Raw genomic sequence first — 24,555 nt, forward strand, 5'->3', positions numbered from 1 at the left:
AGAACATGCAATCCAAGAACAATGAACTCAAATAATGCAAAAGGCAAGAAACAATTAAAGCTAGGAATTCTCTATCTATGCCAGTCCTTCATACATCATTAACCATTAATTGCATGCGCACTCTAGATTTGTGTGGAACCAATAAATCATGCGTGCATCTTGTGAATATATATAATTGGCCGTGTGCATAAAAGGTTAATTTGTCTTCAATTCACCAGAGGTTTATTATTAATTACTACTGAAAAATTAACGATGTCGAGATTAAGTGGAGAAAATCAGCACCTCCGATATGTAGATCCCTCTGAATATAGCAAGATATCCTGATGATGATGCATGCACTACTACTATATATATCTACATATATAGATAGTGCATAGTACGATATGTAGTAGTGGTGATATAGTAGCTATATGTAGATATATAGTAGCTATATATATGTGGGGTATGTAGCTATATGTGGGTTATTTAAGCAAAGCAAGCACGTGCTACTATCACGCATGCAGTTAATTAAGGTCGATACATAACATGGGTCACTGAATATTAATTATATTGGACCATGCATGCATCAGGCCGGTCATCAGATCACTGTTTTTTATTGAGCAAATTAACAGATGATGCATGTATAGCTTTATTATTAGTTGAGCACCACAACACTAAGAATATCATTCCAATCCAAGCTTGGTACGTACAACAGATCGATGCACCAGATCCAAGTAATCTTGGTATGCATGCATGGATCGAGAAGCATGCTGTATATTTATATTTATATATATAGGACGATCAGATGAAGGACCTGCTAGCAGGTGATGCTGGCCGGGCATGCAGGGCTTCATGGTTGATGCACCTGCAGAGTTGTCAATTATTGTTTTTTTCCGTCACTGCCCTTGAGCATCTCCTGCAGCACCTGGTCGTCCAGGTACTCCAGCTCGATCACCTGCCGCCCGCCGCCTGTTCCTCCCTCCCCCTGCTGCTGCTGCTGGCGGGAAGACGACGACGACCCGCCGCGCGCGTAGTTGCGCGCCTCGGCGGGGAAGTTGAGCACGGCGAGGTGGCCGCGCATGGCGTACGCCTTGCGGTCGTACGCCCTGGCGGCCTCCTCGGCCGTGTCGAAGGTGCCGAGCCAGACGCGCACGCTCTGCCGGCTGGAGTCGCGGATCTCGGCGGCGAACTTGCCCGACGGGCGCCGCCGCACGCCGCGGTACTTGGTGGGCTCGCCGCCGTCCTTCCCTTGATAATCATCCCATCCACCGCCGCCCTCCATCAGATCGATGAGTGATCGTCGATGCAAATTAATCTCGATCGACCAGCTCGCAAGCTTGATGCCTTGATCTCGATCTGTTAACCCTAACTGCTGCTGCAATCACAGTAATACACAATTGATTGATCGATGAAGCAAGCTAATAATAAGGATATATAACAAGGTACATATAGCTAGCTAGCAGCTACTATAGCACGTACACTTGTGAGACTGAGATTAGTTTGTGTGGCTGCTGCTGCTTGCTTGCTTGCTTAATTGTGTTGGTGATGTGATGGCGATGGTGGCGCCGTATTTAAGGTGACCAGCAGCAGCAGCAATGGCTTGCTGGTGAGAAGCCCTAGCTAGGTAGCTAATGGGAGGTCCTGACTCGTGATGACAAATAAAGGAAGAAGATGCGGATTCTCGACGTGATGGAGAAGAGACATTCATTTGTGGAAGACGGGGCCCTCACCCGACTCTCTCTCTCTCTCTCTCAACATATATATATATATATATTAAGAACATGAAACTAGCTAATAGAGAATGTTTACTTGGATGTACAATAGTATTTATTTATTTATTAGTAAATCTGTAATTGTGGTCTTATATGCTAGCTGCTGTTGAATGCGTTGTACGTGGACGGTCATCGTGGTATGGTATTTATTTAATTTCTGAATATGCTTTCGATATCAATTATGCATGCTTTCTTCAGAGATACTACTGCAATATAAATGTAGGTTAAAAGATTTCTCTCTTCACTTAGAGTATATCCAGTAGTCCCCCAATCCCTAATCCAACTACCATATTAGAAGAGTAGATAAGAAATTAGTGCTTCACCGGTCTCCCAAAATCTTTCTCTTTTCCCAATAATTATTGAGACATCCCAATAATTTACCTCACCTCTCCCTAAATAAAGGGGGAAGTTGTGACTCTTCTAATAAGATAGTTGGATTGAGAGAAGGTTATTGGGAGAATACAAAAGACTCTCCCAGTAATCCTAAAACTACTATTGGGACATCTCCCAATACCAGCTATTGGGGAAAAGTTATTAAAAAACTGCTGGAGATGCTCTTATAGTTATATATCACAAAGCAAGATAAGAGAATCACTTGTGATGGATGATGCGCCAGTGGAATTAAACTAATAAATAAATTCACCATATATATAGTTGTTGATGGTGATGGAGAGGATAATGGTGCATACCTTGTCGTCATTAGTTAAGTTGATAATATTGAATTCATGTGCCTATGTTAAATCTCGTGCTTCAATTGGTAGCCTGAATAATTTATAACAATTTGTGGGAGAGGGGGTACGTACCTTATTTAGGTCGATTATTAATTAGTGCAATTATAATGGTACAGGGAGATGTGGCCAAAAGAAGAAATTAAAACCCTGAAAAAAAAACAAATACTCCACTATACCATAGCCCCGATACACCAACTGATGAACTGTCGGTAAAAGCCGTTATACCGACGGACTATCAGTTGGTATAGACGTATACCGACACCACATATTTGTCGTTGTAAGTGGCGTCGGTATAACTTATACCGACTGACATACATATACCGACAGATAGTCTGTTGCCATACAAAGATATACCAACTGACATATATTCCCAACAGATGATCCGTTACAAAGTTTATGCCGACTGACAGTGAGTAGCTAAATTTCTTTAGCAACCAACAATCCAACGCTATGCATCCACAAAAAAATAATATAATTAATCCCTCATTGACCATACAGCACCAATAATCTTTTGAAACAGTACATATCAAGCATACTTGGCTAAAGATATATAGATCATGTTTTTCATTTGAATCCAACAGATATCAAACATAGTATTGACTAAAATAGAGCTCATAGTTTTCATATGAATCCTACATATATTCAACAATACATAATTGGTTGGCAAAGCTTCATCATAGACATCATTTGTGATGTCATAGTGCTCAAGTCAAGCTAGCTAGATAGTCTGTTGGGTTTGTCACAGACCACATTACAAGCAGCAGCCACATGCCCACATTTACAAAATAATAGAAGCCAGCCTAGATATTCCAAATGAGCACTACCCAAAATAAAAATGCCCATAAGCACTGCCCAAAATAAGTGTCCATGAGCGCTGATCCCCTTATTGCTTACATGATCAACCATCATGCCACCTCTAAGACCTCCCACCTGAACAAGTTAAAAGTATGCTGAAAATTAAATTCAGGAACAAAAGGAAGAGTGAAAATTAATCTACAAACTGTTGTATGTTGCTACAGCTAGCTGACTTGCCTACTCCTAGGAAAATTGGCTAATTAGTGTGCAATTCATACAACTAAGTGTACTTTCTTAATGGAATACCACAAATTCTAACACGCCCAAAGCTGGAACTAAAATGAGATCAAATAGTAATAGTAGAAGTGTGGGCTGTTTGCTGAAAGCAAAAATTCAGAAAATACCCGTTTTACCTTGGGTAGATTGTGATCCTTTGGTAACCTTCAACTGGCAGAAATATAAATAATTAATTAGTGGCTGCTGTCACTCTCATGACACATAAAAAAATATAGCAAAGATAAGTATAGTACTCTTTTGTATGGCCATGCAATTGACATCTTATGTGCATCAGCCATAGTCTCCACATAACCATAAAGACGAGGCAGAACTGTATCCCTTTTCAGCACAACATTCACAACCACTTCACAATACTGATTTCCAAGAGCCACATCTCCTAGCGTGCTCTTTGGATCAGTTGAAATAATTGTTCCCTTAGCCACTGTTACATCAGATCGCAGCAAGGCATATAATATCACATCCTTTCCAACCTAAAGAAAATGATGCATTTATGAGATAGAGCCACAAATAAATCAATGTAAAAAAAATTATAGCATGGATGAGAAGATTACAAGTTCATCATGTAAAGATGGGGCTACAGCGATGCGCCGACGCGGCTGCACTGTTGGGGCTGCACCTCCAGGGCTCATTTGATCATGATGGGCTGTTGCTGGGGCTACAACACGCCTTCTCACAATCAAGTAATCATCCTCACCAGAGTGATCAGAAGCTCCATCTTCTTGATTTTGAGCATTATGACGTGCCTCATCAACATGTTCTTCAGACCTTGGGCTCTATAAAAATGAGATAAATAAGTGGTAGAGCAAATAGGAGCTATGAGCTTGTAAAAATTATTGTTCGCTACTGATATGAGCTTACATGTCTATGAGATTATTCATCAATTAATTATATTTTACTATTGTAAAATTTTTTTGCTTCATATCTGAAATTTTCTTTACCTTGTCCTGCAATATGAACCTGCGGTGAGCCAGCAGTGTCTCTGTAACCAAATCAGTGAAGGAAGCTCCAAGGAGGTGGCTGTGCGGAGATACAAAGTCAGATAGTCAACTCAAATTAAGCATGCAAGTTGCTGCTGAGCTTTTCAACAAAGAATATGTAAAATTAGAGCACATGCAACCGAGTTTAACCAGAAAACTTTTGAAATTAATTGCAGCAAGTCAAATAAGAAATAATTAACTGCCCACTAGATTTTAGTTAATATTCATCCATATCATACTGCTAGCTTTACAGACTACTACTAACAGAGCTTAGTGCTTTCCAAATCTTGGATAGAAATACTAAACAAGATTGCTAGCAACTGACCATATGTAGAGGGTACTAGTAAGCTCTGTACAAGGACTGAACAAAATTACCAGAATCATGATTGCAAGATCGAAATAGAAACCAGTGCTTGCTGTGATTACCAAATAGATCTTGACCTCAGCCTGCTAATTTTGTTGGGTCAGTTGGATCCATGCCACTCCATTGTTTACGGACCTCACCTGAACAAAATAGAAGGCAGCGGTAGTGGTGGTTGCCTCTGCTGCGCAGCAGATCGAGGTGGGTGGGTGCGGGCGCCGGGGTGGGGGCCTGCGGCGCTGGCGTCCGGTATGGGTGAGGGGCGGCGGCGTCGGCGTCTGGTGGGGGCTCCCGCGTCTGGGGTCCTACCCGTGGTGCGGTCGCCGGGAGTCTGGGTGGGGCGCGGCACTAGCGTCGGGTGGGGGCTCCCGCGGCACTGGGTGGGGGCCTGCGGCGCTGGCGTCCGGTGTGGGTGAGGGGTGGCGGCGTCGGCGTCTGGTGGGGGCTCCCGCGTTTGGGGGTCCTACCCGCGGTGCGGTCGCCGGGAGTCTGGGTGGGGCATGGCACTGGCGTCGGGTGGAGGTGGGGGGCTCGCGGTCAGCGTTGGGTGGGGGTGGGGGACTCGCGGCGGCGGCGGCGCAGCGTAGGGAGCCGGGTGCGGGGCTGCGGGCGCCAGGGGGCTGGGGGTTGCAGGCCGATTTGAAGTGGTTGAGGCAAATAGAAGGGTCTTGCGCTGATGATTTGGAGGGCTCCAGAGCGCGCGCTGCCAATTTTTGGAGAGCTCAGCATGTATGCGGAGGGAAATCCATGGCGCGCGGCGGCGAGAATTGAGGAGAACGAGGTGGAGAGGGAGTGGCGGCTAGGTTTTCGCACGGCGGCGAGAATTGAGGAGAACGAGAGGGAGAGGGAGTGGCGGCTAGGTTTTCTCGAGAGAGGGAGCTCAATATTTGCTGACTGGTGGGGCTCAGGCCAAAATTTGCCCGCGATACTGGGGTGGGTGAGCGTAGGAGGCCCAGTTCACATGTGCCGATGGATGGTTGGATGCAATTGTTAGAATATCCCCACTAACAGTTCAATGGAATATCTAAATTTCTATACCAACAGATATGCAGTCGGTACATCGCGTAATACCGACAGACGGTCTGACGCACACTTATACCGACTAACAGTTTGACGGGAATCTAGTACTTTTAACAACTGATGTCTGATGGCATTGTGGGGCTGTGGTATAGTGCTTCCATTCCAAATTGTAGTCATTCCAATTTTCTTGAAGAGTCAAAACATTTCAAATTTTACAAAATTTATACAATAAAGTACTAACGTTCATGATACCAAATAAGTATTTTTAGAGTCTTCATTAAAGATATACTTTTGTAGTATGAACCAAATAAGTATTATTAGAGTCTTCATTAAAGATATACTTTTGTAGTATCTTCATTAAAGATATACTTTTGTAGTATATCTAATCGGTGCTATAAATTTTGGTAATCTTTTCTATAATTTTGGTAAAACATAAAAATATATAGTTTGACTCTCAAAGAAAATTAAAGTGACTTAAAATTTGAAATGGAGGGAGTATCTCAATAAGCAACTGAAAGCAGTTTGGCGGAGTAAACGGCCTATATATATTTTGAGGGGCACGTGACGACTTTTCTTTCTTTAATGATTTATCCTTCCATCCCACAAAGATTGTTCGTTTAGAAAATTCCAGACATATTATTGGTACTGAAAAATGACCATGTTACCCCTAATTAACTATACCAACTGTGATTGAAGACCGCGCTATTTATTTGGTTTCCTAGATTCTCAAAAAATGCAAATGCATTGGAACCAGAAAAGTAACATCTACTTAACATTTGATATCTACTTATCATTTGATTGGCCAGCTCTATGACCATGTTCTATAAACTTGTTGAACCTAAACATTAGCGCGCACACGCACACCATTATTTTTTACAGAGGCGGTTGTGTTGTGTGTGTGTCACTACTCCATTATTCATTACAGAGGCGGTTGAAAACCATTTTCAGAGGAGGGCGGAGGCAACCGCCTCTGAGCAATCATCTCTAAAAATGAGGCATTTTTAGAGGCGGTTGCGCCCCGCCTCTGAAAATCGAACTCAAAAAATAAAAAAGGGACGGGCCCGCCGAGCCCATCACGGGAACGACCGAGCCCATCTGCGCCGCCGCTCACCATCGGTGCCCGCTGCGGTGGCAGCCGCCGTCTGCACCGCACCCGGCCCTCGTGGCCGCCTACCTCCGCTGCGGCCGCCGAGAGCATCTGGGCCGCCTTTGCCACCCGCCACAGCCGCCGCCGAGCTCGTCGGATCCGCGAGCGCCGTGGCCGGATCAGTGAGCCCCATGGCCACCAATCGGGCCGCGCCGCCTCGGTGCGGGAGAGGCCAAGGCCGCAGCACCGCCTCGCCCGCGGGAGAGGCCGAGGCCGCCACGCCGCCAAGGCCGCTCGGGACCGCCGCGTACTCGAGGCCGCGCCGCCACCGGTGGGGGAGGAGGGAGGGAGGGAGGGACTGTCAAGATCCAGAGGAGGGAGGGAGAGAGAGGGGGTTAGGGTTTTATACTTTTATGGGCAACCGGGCTCATGGGCTTTAAGTAGGCTTAGTCCATTAACTGAAGCAGACATTTATAACTTATCCGCCTCTAAAAATAGGGGTATTAACAGAGGCGGTCGCCTTTAACGTGACCGCCTCTGTTAATTCATTTTGCGAGGCGGTTTCTTTAACCGCCTCGGTTAATATGAGATGACCACCTCTATTAATGCTAGGCATTAATAGAGGCGGTTGTTTTTTGTGCCCGCCTCAGACCTCCTAAAAAAAGATCGTTGTTAATCAGTTTTTGTAGTAGTGTGTTTAGTTTAGAAGGGTTGTACCGTTGTTTTGAAATGGGTGACACGATGAGTAAGAACAAATAAGATAAATATTGAATATACACAGCTAAGCCTGGAGCTGCATCAGTCAACACAATGGGGTTATGAACATGGTAAGTTCCTTCATTATTAGCTAGGGAAACATGTATCACTTCTGTCAAGTAATATTAACGATGTTGCTCGCAAACCTTCTAGTGCATTTTCACATATACATATATACACTATTTCTTTAGCCCGGCACTGTATGTTGGGTTCCCTCGGTTTATCTGTTCTCTTCTCCCATTCACAACCTTATGATTGGGAGCTAGCTAGTGCCTGACACATACGTACCCTCTGCGCCAGCTTCGGCTTGTGCAGACAAACCAGGTTATAAAAGAGAGGACGGAGGCACTGTTGGAGAAACCTGCTGCTGCTTCACTGTCACAAGTGCCCATGGAGATGGAGCTAATTAATAAAACCCGACATAATTAATGTATTATTGGCGTTTGTTCCTTCATATTATTTTCACACCATGTGTATTTATGTAAACACACACCTTGATTTTTAGACGAACCAATCAGGTCCACCAGATGATTATTATATTTTCCGTCTATCAGGCCAAGCATGCAAATGCTTCATTAATTTGTTAATCATTTGGATAGCGGCTTAGTTGTATTTTCCATCGTTTTATTTATTTATTAATTAATTAATTTGGAAATCGAGCACTAGTGTATCCTTTATTACAATGAGGCAATGACACATCCATCACATGCATGCATAATTTATCATCACGTGCTTAAGTATTACATTAACACTATTACTCAACAAATAATTAGCACGCTGCTCGATCACCTCTAATTTAAACCTGGAAGAAGCTAATAAGACTGACCTTTCACATGATTGGTCCTCATTATTCCCAAATAATATAATGTTAAGGTTGTTTGAGTTCAATGGATGCATGCATGCAGTACTTGGTTCTAGCTTGCTGCTTATTGCTAGTATATATGGCCAATTAAGTTAAACGGTTCCTCAAGATATAATAATAGGTAATGAGCAAGTGGTGCATCTGCAGAGGTTGAAATCATGCTGCTTATTTATTTGTAGTTGGATGCTGATGCTGTAAAGGAGTGATATGCATACGTAATCGAAATTACATAAGATGATGCGTATGTGTTTAAAGGCTTGATTCAGAGATAATTAAGTATAGCTAGGAAACAATATAATGGCTATATACATGACCTACCAAGAGGAACAAACTAAGCCTTAATCATATATAGCTAGCAGAGACTTTTCTTGCTCTGAACAGGTCAGCAGCAATAGGCATGGTTTCCGATTGATTTGTGTTGGGTGGCAGGCATAGATACAAAACTACATATATAATGAGTAACCAGTACTCTAGAATCAGATGCATTTTCAGCGCTAGCTGGTCCTTTATTTGTTCTGAGTAAAGGTAAACTTTTTGTGCCTTTGTTAGATCTGCGGATCAATCTTTTTTTCTAATATGCTGGGAGGTGAGACTGAGAGTGAGCATGCTGCTATGCCTGCTTCTAGAAGCAAAGGAATAGAATGAGCTGCCGGGAGATCGATAGATCCTGTCCTGTCATCATTTTTTTTACGACACATAAGCACAAAAAGAAGACCGTCAGTGCAGGTGCCGGCAGAATTAAAAGTCAATCAAGTTATTTGAAAACAAACAAACAAACAAACAAACGTATACATACTAATTAAGTAGCAGGAGCATGCGCATGTGGGAGGTATGGGGTTTTTTACGCGATTATATATACTTGGAGAGAATTTGATGCTCTCGACCAGGGCAACAATGCAAGTTGAAACTAGTCAACAGTGCATAGTATTCTTTCTCTCTCTCTCTCTCTCTGATTGTAGAGCATCAATCTGACACAAAAGAAGAATGGTGCTCTCGTCCTCTGAGGCTTGTTTAGTTGTCTCCGTAAAGTTTTTGAAATGAAATCTTTGCACATTAGAAGTATTAAATATAGACTAATCACAAATCTAATTACAGAACTCGTCTGTAAACTACAAAATGAATTTATTAAGACTAATTAATCCATCATTAGCACATGTTTACTGTAGCAGTTTAGTGTCTAATCATAGCCTAATTAAGCTTATTAGATTCGTCTCGCAATTTACAAACGAACTATGTAATTCATTTTTTATTTCGTCTAGATTTAACACTCCATGCATGTAAGATTTTCTTTTGATGTGATAGTTTTGGAATTTTGAATTTTGCAACTAAAGAAGACCTGAATTAGAACCAAAAGAGACACAAGCCCACTGTACAACAATTCCATCTCTAGGTTAACTGGCCTGCACGTCCATTCACACTTGTGTTGCCACGATAATTTAAAGAATCATTGGTACTGTACTGCATAGACGTGCGTATTATATATATACAATAACTTCTCTTAATGAAAAACGTGCTTAGGTACGGTCGCGAAAAAATATATATACACAGTATGTATGAAGAAGCTAGTACAATATTTCTTTAATTTTGGGGTGTACTCTAATTATTCCTCTGTAGAACTGCTAACAAACTATACACTCCTACTGTATATGAACATAGTATTATATATAATTTGTTATTTCTGTTGTTTGGCAGGATAGTTGAGAGTATGTCGTCTGGCTTTGTTCCATTTTCCAGTCAAGTGGGCCGGCCATATTCCCATTATGAATGGCACACCTATGCCTTTGTGACGATGGGCCAATTAGCTTCAGTTGATTGACATGTCCTAGGCGGAGCCACATTAGGGCGATCTAAGGTGACCACCATAGGTTCTTATAGGTGAGTTTCAAAGCATATATTAACAGAGGTAGTAGGGAGGAAGAAGAAGGATAAATTTGAGGAACATAAAAAGAACAGAGGAGAACGGATAATTGACTTCCGGAGGACATATTATTTGAGAAAGAAGTAAGAGTTCATACAAATTGTTTGATACCCTTCCTCCTTGCACACACTCAGTATTTAACCAGTGACTCTCTTGCGTTTATATGGACTGGGTCTGATAATGCGCGTAGGCACATCTAGCGGACCCATTCGCTGCCACCAAAACGAACACTAGGCTTTCTGGTATGGCGGCCCATAGTAGTAGATGCTTTCTTCGGTTCGTGAGTGCTGACAATATCATCTGTTCTCAACTCCGGTAGGGGCTCGTGACGGTGCGGCGGTGCCCCCCGAACACGAGGACGACGGTCCCTTACCGCCGAGAGTCGCGAGACTCAGATTGGGCTATTGGGGCATTAGGCGAGAGGACTTCGTGGCCTCGTGGGCCGTCCGGTCGAATGGGTTGTGGCCTCTTAAGCGGTTCAGCCTAGCTCCCTAGTCCGTGCTGCAGCCCCGTCTCAGCACCCGCCGACCGCTCCATCGGATCCCGTGTGTTGCTGCCGTGGGGGCCTGCAGCCGTGTAGCAAGCCTCGGCGCCTTGCTCTGCCCGTGCAAAATTTTTATCGTAGAACTCCACCCTAAGTCATTTTCTGGGCTGGCTTCACAATCACGTGTGTGAATTTTTGTGTGCCGGTGTTTTTAGCCCAATGTAAGCTTTATTGCTCATGTATTTTGGTCTTCCTATTCGCTCTAGATTTATTGCAGGAGTCATAGCATTTTCAAATTTCGATGTATTTTTTTTCAGAAAGCTTGTGTTACAGCGCTCATGTGCATTTTCTAATCTCTGTGCAATTTGATGTTATAGATAACTGAGCATTTTCTATAAACTTTATCATAATATAAGGTAACGGTAGTAACAGAACATAGATCTGTTGGATCAGACGCCTGGCCCGTTGATCTAAAAATATCAGTCTCGTCTATGGCAGAATGTATACCATGATCTCGAAAGCGAAAAACTGTAGATTCTGTAAACTCCCTGCGTGCTCTATCAATGAAGTATATACAATCTTGTATTTGTTCAGTTTTAACAGAAGAAAAGATCGAGAATAAATGTGGCAACAACACATATATATAATACTTGTTTCTTCTATTTATTGATGGTACACAAACTTAGCATAGCATGCATATATATGCCAATGCAAACAGCATACAGTAATGCTACACACATGTAAATAGCTGAGTTTTACACAAACACTATTCCATTGCTTGGTCATAGCCAAGAGCTAGGTAGATAGGTTGGACATGCACATTGGTCACAGGGGCATTGTCCTCTCAGTTGTTCCCTTCCATGGTGCCCGTGCCAACGCGTGGTGTTGGCTCCTGCTTTGATGGTTCTGGCTCATCAGGTGTTTGTTTGTGGCTTGGCTGGGGCTCTGGCTCTTGTTTGGATGGTTCATCAGGTTCGGGTTTAGGCTCTGGCTCTGCTGGTTGGGGTTCCGGTTTTAAGCCAGGCTGTGTAGTGGGGTTATTTGGATCAGGCTGCGGCTCGGGTTTCGGGTTGGGTTCAGGCTTTGGGTCAGGTTGTGGTGCGGGGTTTGGATCATCAGGTTGCGGTTCCGGCTTTGGGCCAGGCTGTGGTGCTGGTTTGGGTTCAGGCTTTGGATCTGGTTGTGGTTCCGGCTTTGGTTCAGGCTGCGGTTCCGGTTTTGGATCAGGCTGCGGTGTTGGTCTGGGTTCTGGCTTGGGATCAGGTTTTGGTTTGGGCTGTGGAGTTGGCTGGGGGCGTGGTTTTCGGTCGATCACCCTAGCACAAGCAAGGCCAGGAACAGTTGCAGCCAGTGTGAGTGCAAGGGCCAAGTGAAAACATAGTGAGAGGAGAGCAGACCTCATCTCGCTCCTCGTTGCCACAAACTACAAGCTGTGTGTGGTTGGTTACTTGTGCACAGATGGATGGATGGATGGTAGGGAGAACGAAGCAGGCATGGTTGCTGATTTATAGGCATGGAAGGCCAACCGGCGGTGGACGCGTGTCCATCTATATATCTCCTTGTGCGTGATTTTGCCAAGGCACTAGCCACAGTTGCAGCTTATGGAGCATCACTTTCATGCATGTTTATAGGCATGGAAGGCCAACCGGCGGTGGACGCGTGTCCATCTATATATCTCCTTGTGCGTGATTTTGCCAAGGCACTAGCCACAGTTGCAGCTTATGGAGCATCACTTTCACTTTAATTAGTAACAAAAGAAAGCCCTATGTCATGGTTGCTGATTTATAGGCATGGAAGGCCAACCGGCGGTGGACTCGTGTCCATCTATATATCTCCTTGTGCGTGATTTAGCGACCACCAGACAAGTCACTGTGGATCGGGAAAGAGAGAGGAGCATCACTTTCATGCATGTTCGTTCCTTCTTCGTACGACAACACCCTGTTTCTTAGCTGGGGATGACAACATATATATACAGTGTATGTATAGAAGCTTTCGCCAGTAGCACACGGTTTCGGTTTCTTTTAGGATTATTATTTAACGGCTAGCTATCAAATCTACACACGCGGTTATATTATCTGGTTAAAAAGGCAGGAAGAGGAAAGGGACTTGGCGATTGATCAGACCTAACTTTGACATATGACCGAAGTGAAAGCATCTAGGCTGATAGATGCATACGGTAAGTTTCGGTGATTAATGACAATCATATGTGACTAACGTGTGTTTTGAAGGAACTAGCCTATCAACCCGTGCTGCCGCACGGGCTAATTAAACTTAATATAAAAATGAGGTCAATAATTATGTATCTCACGCTCTTTTTCATCAATTAAATATTCTAACACATACTCTAAAATATATATTTATCATTATTAGTTACAATAGATTTCATTTTGCATCCCACCTCTACATGTATTCGATATATATATTTAGTTGAACTATTTGTTTGTGAATTGGTAGTCTTATCTCTTCCATCATACACAAATACATGTGATACATCGTGGATAGTATTTTTATACAATCAATAATATTAGTAATGATAGAAATTGTAATTTAGATTTTTATATTCATACTTTAATATTTTATTTATAATTATATAATTTAAATTTTGATTTAGAGTAATTTAACTTCTAATAATGATATAATTGGGTAATTTATATGCAAATTTAGCGGGCTATTTGTATTATAATGGCATAGGTGGGTAATTTACACGAAGATTAGGGGCTTACTTTAGATTTTTTTTCTAATGGCATAGGTGGGTAATTTAGACACATGTTTAGGGGGTTACTTTAGTCTATTTTCATAATGGCAGATGTGGGTAATTTATAAGAAAAGATAACATATCTGATGGCTATTATAATTAGAGTTGTTAGATTGATGACTAGATGTTTCTGATTTTTGTGAGAATTTATAAAATTTCTTTATTTTTTAAAAGTGTCCACCTTTGATCCTAGGTTGCTTCATATGGAGACTTCAAAGGAGCATCCAATTAGTAATAGTAAGATTGTTCATTACCGTTAAAGTCACATATGAAATGTGAAAGGAGACCCCTCAATTTTCCATGAACCGACGTGCCACATACTTAATTTTGAAGATTAAGGACCTTTCTAGTATCGAGTATCACAACGAGATGAAGGACGCTTGATTTAGTTCAGGTTTTTCTAGTTTTTAGTTCGTGACCGTAGTATTAAGAGGGTTTTATGAGTTAGTAGCTTGATCCAAATTGAGTTGGCCTAAGAAATCTTGCACACTTGCTCAATCTCAGCTCAAGACAGCTCAAAGAAGCCAAAACAACACTTAGAAGAAGAAAAACTCGAAGAAGAAATCAACTCCAAGTCATTTGGGGCTGAACTTAGAAAAATCAGTAGCACAGGAAGTTCCACTCGCCATCGAAAGTTCCAATGACCCCTCACCAGAAGTTCTGACACACTAGTACGGTGCTATTTTCAATGCACTGTTGACTCAATGGAAAAAACTCAGTACCACGGGAAGTTCCGATGGCTTATACATCAAGCATCGGACTAAGCACCATAGTGTCTCATAGAGAGCATGTTTTTCAGTGTTCCAAACTTCCTTCAGCACCGGAAGCTCCGATGCCCATCAGACTAAGCACTAGAGCATCACTCAGAGAGCATGTTTTTGGGATTTCAAAAACTCTTCAGCACCGGAAGTTCCGACGCCCCATCGGAGTAATGTATCAGAGCAATGATGTAAGCCCGTTACTTTGTCAGACCTGCAATGATTACTATTTACATACAATGATTGGAAGTTCCTATGCCCTTCATCGGAAGTTCTGATGCCTACTGACTTTTTGCAGTGAGTTGGTAACAGCTAAGGGAGCCTCTCTACCATATATAAGGTGACCCCCAGGTCATTTGATATGCCTTTGCAACATTGAACACCTGAGGCCACCCTTGTGCTACGAAGAGAGACTTTGAGCTTAAAATTCAATCAAATCCAGAAGAATTCAACCAAATGGAGAGTAGCAAGTGTGCTTGAGCTTAGGGCCAGCTTAGTGAGGGTCAAATGAAAACTTAGGAGCTTGTTACTCTTGGTGTTTGACGGCACCTAGACGGTCTTGGTGATCGGAGGCTCTTGGTTGTAGGATCAAGAACACCGACTAGAGGGGGGTGAATAGGCGGTTTAAAATCTAAAACCAACAACACTAGAGAAATTTAATTAGTAACAAAAGAAAGCTCTATGTCATGCTACTACTAACTCTAGTTGGGTTTGCAACCTAGAGTGACAAGATACAATTCAAGTTCTATATGCTCAAATGTAAATACAAAAAATGAATGAGCAAAGGAATAACTGAGCTTGACACAAGATTTTATCCAGTGGTGTCGATGACTTGCCGGTCACCCCTAATCCACGTTGAGGTGGATTCCAAGAATCAACCGCTCCTCTATCAAGAACCTCTTGATCTTGAGCCGGCTTGAAACAAGGAACCGCTCCACACCTCGATTCCACTAGAGTTGCTCTTCACCACTCCGGTGAGGTGAGCACAAGACCTCTCACAACCGAAATCGGGGCTCCTCAATAATCTCCTTGGAGGAGCTCCACGAAATCCTCTTCTCCAAGGCATCTAGGGACCGGCAACTCCCAAGAGTAACAAGTCGATGATGCCTGCTTGAAGTTTCCCTAGTGCCACAAAGCTCAAAATCTTGAAGCAATGCACTAGGATGCTCTCACACTCTCAAGGATGCAATCTCTAAGCAAGTGTGTATGAGAGAGGGATGCCTTAGCTCTATAGTGTCAAGTATGCAGTCCAAATGGCCAATAGAGCCTCCCAATGGCCGGGCATTGGGTATATATAGACATCCCCTCAAAAATTAGCTGTTACTCTCTTTTCTGCGAAGTCGCAGACCGTCCGCGGTTCAAAAACCGGATCGTCCGCCATTATAAACCAGTGAGTCAGAGTGCAATGATTGTGCGTCAGAACTAGCCATTGGAGCCCTGGCGGCCCGTCCGCGCCCCAGGGGCGGACCGTCCGCAGTTATGTGTTCCACACCACCAGAGACGAACATCGTCTCTGGTAAAATTTTGAAATTAGCCGGTGGACCGTCCGCACCCCAGGGGCGGACCGTTCGCCGTTCAACCATTAAGCCCAAACCAGAGAAAACATCTCTAGTACAAAACTTCAAATGAGCGGCGGACTGTCCGCGCCCAAGGGACGGACCGTCCGCCTTTCAACTTGCTTTTCCACCAGAGACGCCACAAGTCTCTGGTACAAATTTGATTAGTGTGGCGGACCGTCCGCCCCCTGGGCCGGACTGTCCGCCAGCCAATTCGAACTCCCACCAGAGCCAAACATGCTCTCTGGTGCAGGTGCGGACCGTCCGCGCCACAGGGGTGGACTGTCCGCACTTGTGCAGTCAACTCTCAACCTTGATCTTTTTCAAATCTTTTCAAAACGACGTTAGCCCTCATGTATACATCTAGACATTTTGAGCAAAATGGCGCTAAAGACCCGTCAAGCACGAGTACACGACCCCTCTTGATGGTACGGCTATCTATCCAACAAATCCGGTCACTTTTCATCCACTAAACATCTTGTGACCGATAAAATTGCAAAAGCCCTATTTGATACCTTTGCCTTGAGTCCAAGCTTTGCACATCATCTCCAAAACTCCACACGTTCACAACCAAATCCCTTTCATCCGTGGATCAACCTATACTCATTATCTCAAATGAAATCGTTAATCCACAAACTGTTATCATTAATTACCAAAACTCGAAATAGGGGTCTAGATGCTTTCAATCTCCCCCTTTTTGGTAATTGATGACAACACTAAATTTTGGAGTGATAAAAGTGTTCAAGTCAACTTTATACACAAGGCATAAGGTGGACTTGGAATTGAACTTTGGAAGAACTTACTCATTTTTCTTGAAAATTTCAGAATATGATATGAATAAATTTACCTAAGTTCGATGAGTAGAGAGAACTTCCCCCTTGATATGTGTTTATAAATTTGAATGAATACCAAGAGCACATATATATGAATTTTGAAAATTTCGACCGAGTTTCCCCTACAAGTGGAAATCGAAGCGTACAATACACAAGATATATATGATATGAACTTTGCAAGATTAGCACAACCTCAACAAGCCACAAGATAAACATAAATAGATAAGAGTATCACAAGCCAACATAGTTCATCATACATTACAAGCCAAATGTTCAAATCCAACCACAAATCACAAGCTGAGTCCATGCAAGACATAAAGCATAAACATGTAATGCAATAGAGTTCAACACAAATAAAACATGAGTGGCAAGCGAAAGCGAATCAAATAGAGTTTCCATGCGAAGTCCATGAGCTCCCCCTAGATCCAAGCATCACTCCAAAGCTCCATCTCCCCCTTTGGCATCAATTGCCAACAAGGTCATTCCATCGGCGGTGGAGGAGGTGGCGGTGGGTAGAATGGCTGGTGCGGGTAGAACTCCGAAGGCGGCACTGGAGCCGGGAATACCAAGTAGAAGTGGTCAGAAAATCCGGTGAAGGCTGTGTTGAAAGTGTCAAACCGCTGCTCAAGCTGCTGCTGCCTCTGCTCAAGCTGCTCAAACTACTCGGATGACGGCATATCCTCAAAACGTGAGTCCAAAGCTGCTATATCTGAGTGTAAGCTCTCCTGGACCCCCTTGCATCTGAGCCATCATGGGCTGGAACATCTGCTGCTGCATGTTCTGGAAGTTGAGATTCATCTGACTCTGCATCTGACTAGCCAACCCCACAATCTGAGAGGACATGCTCTGCTGCATGGATGCAAAATAAGTGTCAAAGTAGCCAGCTGGAGCAGCCAACTGTTGCTGCACTGTAGGTTGTGGAGGTGGCATGGCATGCTGTGTTGCAGGTCCTCCCATGTGTATATCATCATCACTATCAGCACCATCATCATCATGCCCTTGTGCTGCCTCATCCATGTCATCTCTAGGGAAAGGAGTCAAGGCCCTTAAGAGAAAAACGGTGTCATTCTTGAACGGCCTTAAAGGAGAGTGCTTGCACTCACATAGCCCTCTGAAGCTAGTCTTGGCCTTGATGACAGACATAATATAAGGTGCAAAGTACAAGTTCATCTCAAGGTTGAGCCTCAGATCTGCCAGCTGATCCATAATAAGAGCAATGACATTTATCCTGTTGTCATTCATCACATGAGAAATCACATTCCAATAGAGCCCTCTAATCTTGTCCTTGTTGCCACTCTTTGGCATGAAAGTGACTCTAGCAATCTTGTTTATGACAGCAGGATGGTGCCTGAGACCCTGAATGCCCCCAAATGTTCTAGGAATACCAACATTGGCAGGTTCATAGTAAAGAGGATAATCATTCTCATCTAGTGGGTTTTCCAAAACAATATTCACACTTTGATCATTTGTCATAAGATCATAGTCCAACTAATTAGCTACAGCAAACTGAGCAAATATAGCAAAATAAGTTCTCTTCCCAGTTGTCCACCAAAAAGTTTCTTCTACCATGTTGATCTCTAGGGTGGCATAGAACTGACGAATGACAGTCTCATTCCAATCACATCTATGTTGAAGAAAATTAGCTAGTCCCATTTGCTCAAATCTATCCATTAGATCAGACATGACTGGTTGTGATCTCATATATGCTAGGTCTATGGTCTAATGTTTGAATATATTTTTTTTAACTAGATGACCAAAGTAAACATCTTTTTTTACCTCAGTTTTGAAGTAGAGAATGTTGATGTCCCGAGGCAGGTTAAGCTGATTTATTAATCTTGCATTTGCATAGCTCTCAGCAGTCCACTGCCTGCTCTCAAGATCAAGCCCCATCAGATCAGTGACATCATCCTCAACTCCCTCAGCATCTTCCTCTGAAGATTCATCACCAATATCACCCACTGAAGATGCATCTGCTAGGTCAATGGAATTTGGAGCGTAGTCCGCATCATCTGAGTCATCACTGTCCCTATACCTTTTTGATGCCCCAGCTTTCTTGATTTTAGATGTGGTTGCTTTGAGAACCTTCCGGGGTGGCCTGAGATCAAGAATTAACCATAAGATTCATATATTCAAGTATAGAAGAAGTGGCATAACAAATCATCACAAGATAACAATATTCAGCAATTCTATGTACTGGCGGACCATCCGCAAGAATACCGCAGATTGTCTGCGTCCTTTGTGCTGAATCTGCATAACCGCAGACCGTCCGCCGGCCTAGCGCAGACTGTCCGCGATGGATCTGTTCATGCGCAGAGACCCCAAAATCGCCTCAAAACTTAATTCAACCATAATTTGAGTTATAGAGCAAGTTGACCATCCAAAATTTAACCACTATAACTCCTCAACACTAGCAACAAAATCCCCCAATTGATTTCATAAATCCATGGTCCAAAATCAGATTAGAGCACCCTAACCCTAGCCTCTTTCATGATGAAATCCAAGAACATGTGAAGAGAAATCAATAGAATACCGAGAGGACATGATGAAGGGTTGCAAGAAGAGTCCGGGGATGCACTCGGACTGTCCGAGAACCACGCCAAAAAGTCTTGACCTTGTCGTCTCCCCCACGTGCTTGAGAGAGAAAGGGAGAGAGCTTTTGGTTGGTTTGAGTTGGGTTGGTGGGGAAAGGGAAAGCGACATCCATATATATGACAAGTCTGGCCGATCCCACCTTTCTCTGCATTTGCGGACTGTCCGCGATACCAGGGCAAATCGTCCGCCTCTGAAAATTTCTAACTGAACTGCCACTGAAACTGCCTCTGTTCAAACTAAATCAACAATGGCGGACCATCCGCGGACCTTGGGCGGACCGTCCGCGACTTGCTCAGAGGACATACCATCGGTGAATATGAAGCTGACCGGATGCACCGGTGACCCGCGGACCGTCCGCGGTCCATTGGCGGACCGTCCGCCACTATAATTTTCGGCTGGCACCTTCTCTGCAGAGCCTCTGTTGACAAGTCCACTGAACGGAGGACCGTTCGCCTCTTACCTGCAGACCGTCCGCCTCTTACCCGCAGACCGTCCGCGTAACCAAAATTCTGACAGAACTGAATTTTGCCAATTTCCACCATTTCAACTTCATATTGGGATCATTGCTCATATAAAAATCTAAAAATCTCAAATCTTTCATGAAAACCTTCCAAGGACTCATATGAGCAAGTTACAATGAGAATTCAAAAATAAATCGAGTAAAATCATGAAAACTCATAAATGGCTCAAAAATGCCTCAAAAATTCAGAAAATTAAGACCAAATATGCATAGAAGAATCACATGCCATATGTACTAGGTTTCAAGACACATTTGAGAAGTCAATGATATTTAGCTCATTTCTCAACTTGCAAAACCGAGATTCATCCAATGGCTTGGTAAATATATCGGCTAATTGATCATCCGTGCCAATACCATCAATCTTGGTATCACCCTTGTTCACATGATCTCTAAGAAAATGATGACGGATATCAATATGCTTGGTTCTTGAATGTTGCACCAGATCAGTTGCAATTTTCACGGCACTTTCATTATCACACAATAATAGAATCTCATCAAACTTCACACCAAAATCAAGAAGAGTTTGCTTCATCCATAATAGTTGTGCACAACAACTTCCGGCCGAAATATATTCCGCTTCGGCGGTTGAAAGAGCCACAAAATTTTATTTCTTTGAAGACCAAGAAACAAGAGACATTCCAAGAAATTGACAACCACCGGAAGTGCTCTTCCTATCAACCTTGCACCCCGCATAATTCCAATCTGAGAATCCAACCAAGTCAAAATTAGCACCCTTGGGATACCATAAGCCAATATTAGGAGTATATTTTAAGTATCTTAAGATTCTTTTGACGGCGGTCAAATGACATTCTCTAGGTGCGGCTTGAAATCGTGCACACATGCAAACACTAAACATGATGTCGGGCCTAGATGCGGTCAAATAAAGCAAACTACCAATCATAGAACGGTAAAGCTTTTGGTCAACCGGGTTACCTCCCTCATCTAGGTCGAGATGCCCATTGGTGGCCATAGGAGTTTTGATTGGTTTTACATCTTCCATACCAAATTTCTTCAAGATATCCTTCACATATTTTGATTGACACACAAAGATGTCTTTCTTGAGTTGCTTGATTTGAAGTCCAAGAAAGAAACTCAATTCACCAATCATGGAAATCTCAAACTCCCTAGATATCATTTCACCAAATTCTTCACAAAAACTTAGGTTAGTTGAACCAAAGATAATATCAACAACATAAATTTGACAAACAAATAAATTCTTACCAATTGCTTTAGTGAACAAAGTAGTATCAACCTTACTAATTTTGAAGCCCTTAGAAATAAAAAAAAAGTCCCTCAACCTTTCATACCAAGCTCGTGGAGCATGCTTAAGACCATAGAGAGCTTTTAGAGAGCTTGTATACATGATTTGGTTTCTTGGGATCTTCAAAACCAGGAGGTTGCTCAACAAAAACAAGTTCACTAATCTTGCCATTCAAAAAAGCACTTTTCACATCCATTTGAAAAAATTTTATGTTGTGAGAGCAAGCATAAGCTAATAAAATTCTAATAGTTTCTAATCTAGCAACGGGAGCAAAAGTTTCACCGAAATCCAAACCTTCAACTTGAGTGAAGCCTTGAGCCACCAATTTTGCCTTGTTTCTCACAACCATTTCATCTTCATTTTGCTTGTTTCTAAAGACCCATTTAGTACCAATAATATTGTAATTCTTGGGCCTCTCCACTAAATCCTAAACTTGATTCCGGGTGAAATTATTCAATTCTTCATGCATAGAATTCACCCAATCCGGATCTCTCAATGCTTCATCTACACGGTTAGGTTCAAGAAAAGATACAAAAGAATAATGTTTACAAAATGAAGCAATGCGAGATCGAGTTTGGAGACCCTTACTAATATCACCCATGATTTGATCCACCGGGTGATCTTTTGCAAGAATATGATGAATTCTTTGAGGAGCAATGGGCTCTTGAGTTGATGGAGAGGGTGAACTAGATGAACCCACTTGATCTTGTACTTGAGAATCATCATTACTTGAATTTTGTACAATTGGTTGTGCTTGATTATTTGAGATAGAAGTTGAAGGATTTACTCTAACAGAGATAGAAGGACCATCTTCATCCTCTTCTCTTGGTCTAACATCACCAATTGACATGTTTTTTATAGCATTTCTCAAACCATCACTTCTTACATCATCAAGATTTTCTTGTTCATTTTGAGACCCATTTGTTTCATCAAACTCCACATCATAGGCTTCTTCAACAATGCCATGAGTTTTGTTGTAAACCCGATAAGCCTTGCTACAAGATGAATACCCAAGAAAAAAACCTTCATCACATTTACTTTGGAACTTAGATAACCGAGTTCCCTTCTTGAGACTATAGCACTTGCAACCAAACACTCTAAAATATGAGATATTTGGTTTCCTTCCAATAAGTAATTCATATGGGGTCTTGTTATGAAATCTATGGCAATATAATCTATTTGAAGCATGACAAGCCGTGTTGATTGCTTCGGCCCAAAAACTATCCGAAACATTGTATTCGGAGAGCATTGATCTTGCCATGTCAATCAAAGTTCTATTTTTCCTCTCAACAAGACCATTTTGTTCCGGAGTGTACTTGGTTGAGAATTGTGACAGCCCAGATATTTAATTAGCTAATCTAGGGTTGTTAGCACCAAATCATACGTCATTAACTAGTAAACTTTGAAACAAATGCCTGAATGTCTGTGTGTCTATGTGTATATGTGCATAGGTTGAAAACTTTAAATAACTTTTAAACGGATGCTAGTTTGCATATGAAATTGAATAGGTATCTCACTAACGTCATGACAAACCAAAGTGTAGTTGAAGTCAAAGGGAGAAAATAAAATTTTGCACATGAAATGACGAGTCATTCAAATCACAATTTTCGAAGATTTTAATTTATCTTTCAAATTTAAAAAAATATGCTTTGATACCTTTGCCTTGAGTCCGAGATTTGCACATCATCTCCAAAACTCCACACGTTCACAACCAAATCCCTTTCATCCGTGGATCAACCTATACTCATTGTCTCAAATGAAATCGTTAATCCACAAACCGTTGTCATTAATTACCAAAACTCTAAATTGGGGCCAAGATGCTTTCATTGGTGAGGTCTTGGAGTTTGTGGGAGCTCTAAGAAGATCTTGTATATGGTGTGAAGCTCGCCGTTCTGGAGATGGAGAAGGAGTATTCTTAGTGGATGCTTGCTCTTCGTGATGCACGGGAGCTCAACCCTTTGTGGGTGCTCCAACGTGGACTAAGGGGAGCGTCAACTCCTCGATATCACAGAAAAAAATTCGGTTGTCTCGTGTCCTTACTCTTTCTTTCAAGCATTTATTTCAGTTTGCTCTCTTTGTTACTCTTTACTTGTTTGTTGAACTAGGATTTGAATTTGCTAGTGTGCCCTTTTGACTAGGCAATACTTGTTAGTGTGATCTCAACTAGGAAAATGAGCATGTTAGTTTTTCCACCTAGAATTACTTTGTTAGTATGCTCTAGTTCATAGTTCAACTAGTTCTACTTTGTTACCCCAGATATAAATAAATCTGAATCAGCATGAGTGCTCGTATGCGAGGTCACAATTCTTTCTCTAGGCCGGCATTGGATATTAAAACGGAGAGTTTGTTCAGCTCTTTCACTAAATGTTTCCAATCCACCTTCAGTTCATTTCTTTGAAAACATAGCAAATATCCCATCCAATCCGGCCGTTTTCTAAACATGGATTTAGTTTGGTGATGGACAATAGAGGGTCGACACGATGACAGCCGCACTGACGGCCAAATTAAAGCAACATAAAGAAAGGATGAATGCAACGAGACGAGAGTGATCTGATCGAGAATGGATGGGTAGCTAGTGGCGCATACGCGTAGGGAGCGCGTGCAGGCCTGGTGCGCGTGCGTGCGTGCTCTGTACTATCTACCTAGTACTATTTTCTTTTCTTTTTTTTTTGATGCCTCAACCCTTCGAGCGAGTACAAGTTGCAGTATAGTGCTATTTATTTGTATGTATAATGTGTTTGATTGCGGGGCAAAGCAGACCCATCACATTTTTTGGATGTTTTGAAGAGAATCACATTTCATATGGATATTTCATCTATTTGGAAAAACAAGCTAAGGACAGGATCATCCCTCCTAATCAAACTCAGAACTGCATTGTGTCTGTCAATCTATCTATGGTTGGTGGGTGATATGCATGATGAAGGTAGGTCAGGGTGCCGCGCGTGCGTAAAGCTAGCTACCTATCTCGATCCCTTTGCTTAATTGCTTTTCTCCTTCCGTCCATTCCATCCTATTAGAGCATGTCAAATTTTCAATAATAACTGTTGCGTGCGATTATTTAACATCATTTTACTAAAAATAATTCAGTAATTTAGTAACTCAATTCAGTAGTTTCTAATCAGTAATTTGTCTGCTGGGTGTAGAATAAACGCTACATCTAAAGTGTAGAATAGAATTACCGTATGCAACACTATTCTACACCCACTTTTTATTACTAGCAAAAATAATCAACAAAATGCTA

The 24,555-nt window shown here is 42.4% G+C and overlaps 2 protein-coding genes and 1 long non-coding RNA gene across 3 annotated transcripts; all 3 read right to left on the reverse strand.

Moving 5' to 3' along the window:
• Positions 1–859: 859 nt before the first annotated feature.
• Positions 860–1,884, reverse strand: LOC120678324 (ethylene-responsive transcription factor ERF096-like). Its single transcript, XM_039959446.1, has 2 exons — positions 1,873–1,884; positions 860–1,354 (listed from the first exon to the last, which is right to left on the reverse strand). Exons 1-2 carry the CDS (start codon positions 1,882–1,884, stop codon positions 860–862), a joined length of 507 nt encoding a protein of 168 aa, XP_039815380.1.
• A 1,139-nt stretch (positions 1,885–3,023) lies between these two features.
• LOC120679091 lies at positions 3,024–4,123 on the reverse strand. Its single transcript, XR_005676965.1, has 3 exons — positions 3,808–4,123; positions 3,691–3,724; positions 3,024–3,412 (listed from the first exon to the last, which is right to left on the reverse strand). It is a non-coding gene; the product is annotated as an uncharacterized LOC120679091 (long non-coding RNA).
• A 7,537-nt stretch (positions 4,124–11,660) lies between these two features.
• LOC120679992 (protein TsetseEP-like) lies at positions 11,661–12,540 on the reverse strand. The gene has a single exon (XM_039961639.1). It carries the CDS (start codon positions 12,439–12,441, stop codon positions 11,884–11,886), a length of 558 nt encoding a protein of 185 aa, XP_039817573.1. The 5' UTR covers positions 12,442–12,540; the 3' UTR covers positions 11,661–11,883.
• Between the last annotated feature and the right edge of the window lie 12,015 nt (positions 12,541–24,555).

The sequence above is a fragment of the Panicum virgatum genome, chromosome 6N, assembly GCF_016808335.1.
Source record: "Panicum virgatum strain AP13 chromosome 6N, P.virgatum_v5, whole genome shotgun sequence".
NCBI classification, from domain to species: Eukaryota; Viridiplantae; Streptophyta; class Magnoliopsida; order Poales; family Poaceae; genus Panicum; species Panicum virgatum.

Bases quoted from the DNA above. Each gene is read 5' to 3' on its own strand.
- LOC120679992 (XM_039961639.1), bottom strand. From the start codon at position 12,441: ATGAGGTCTGCTCTCCTCTCACTATGTTTTCACTTGGCCCTTGCACTC.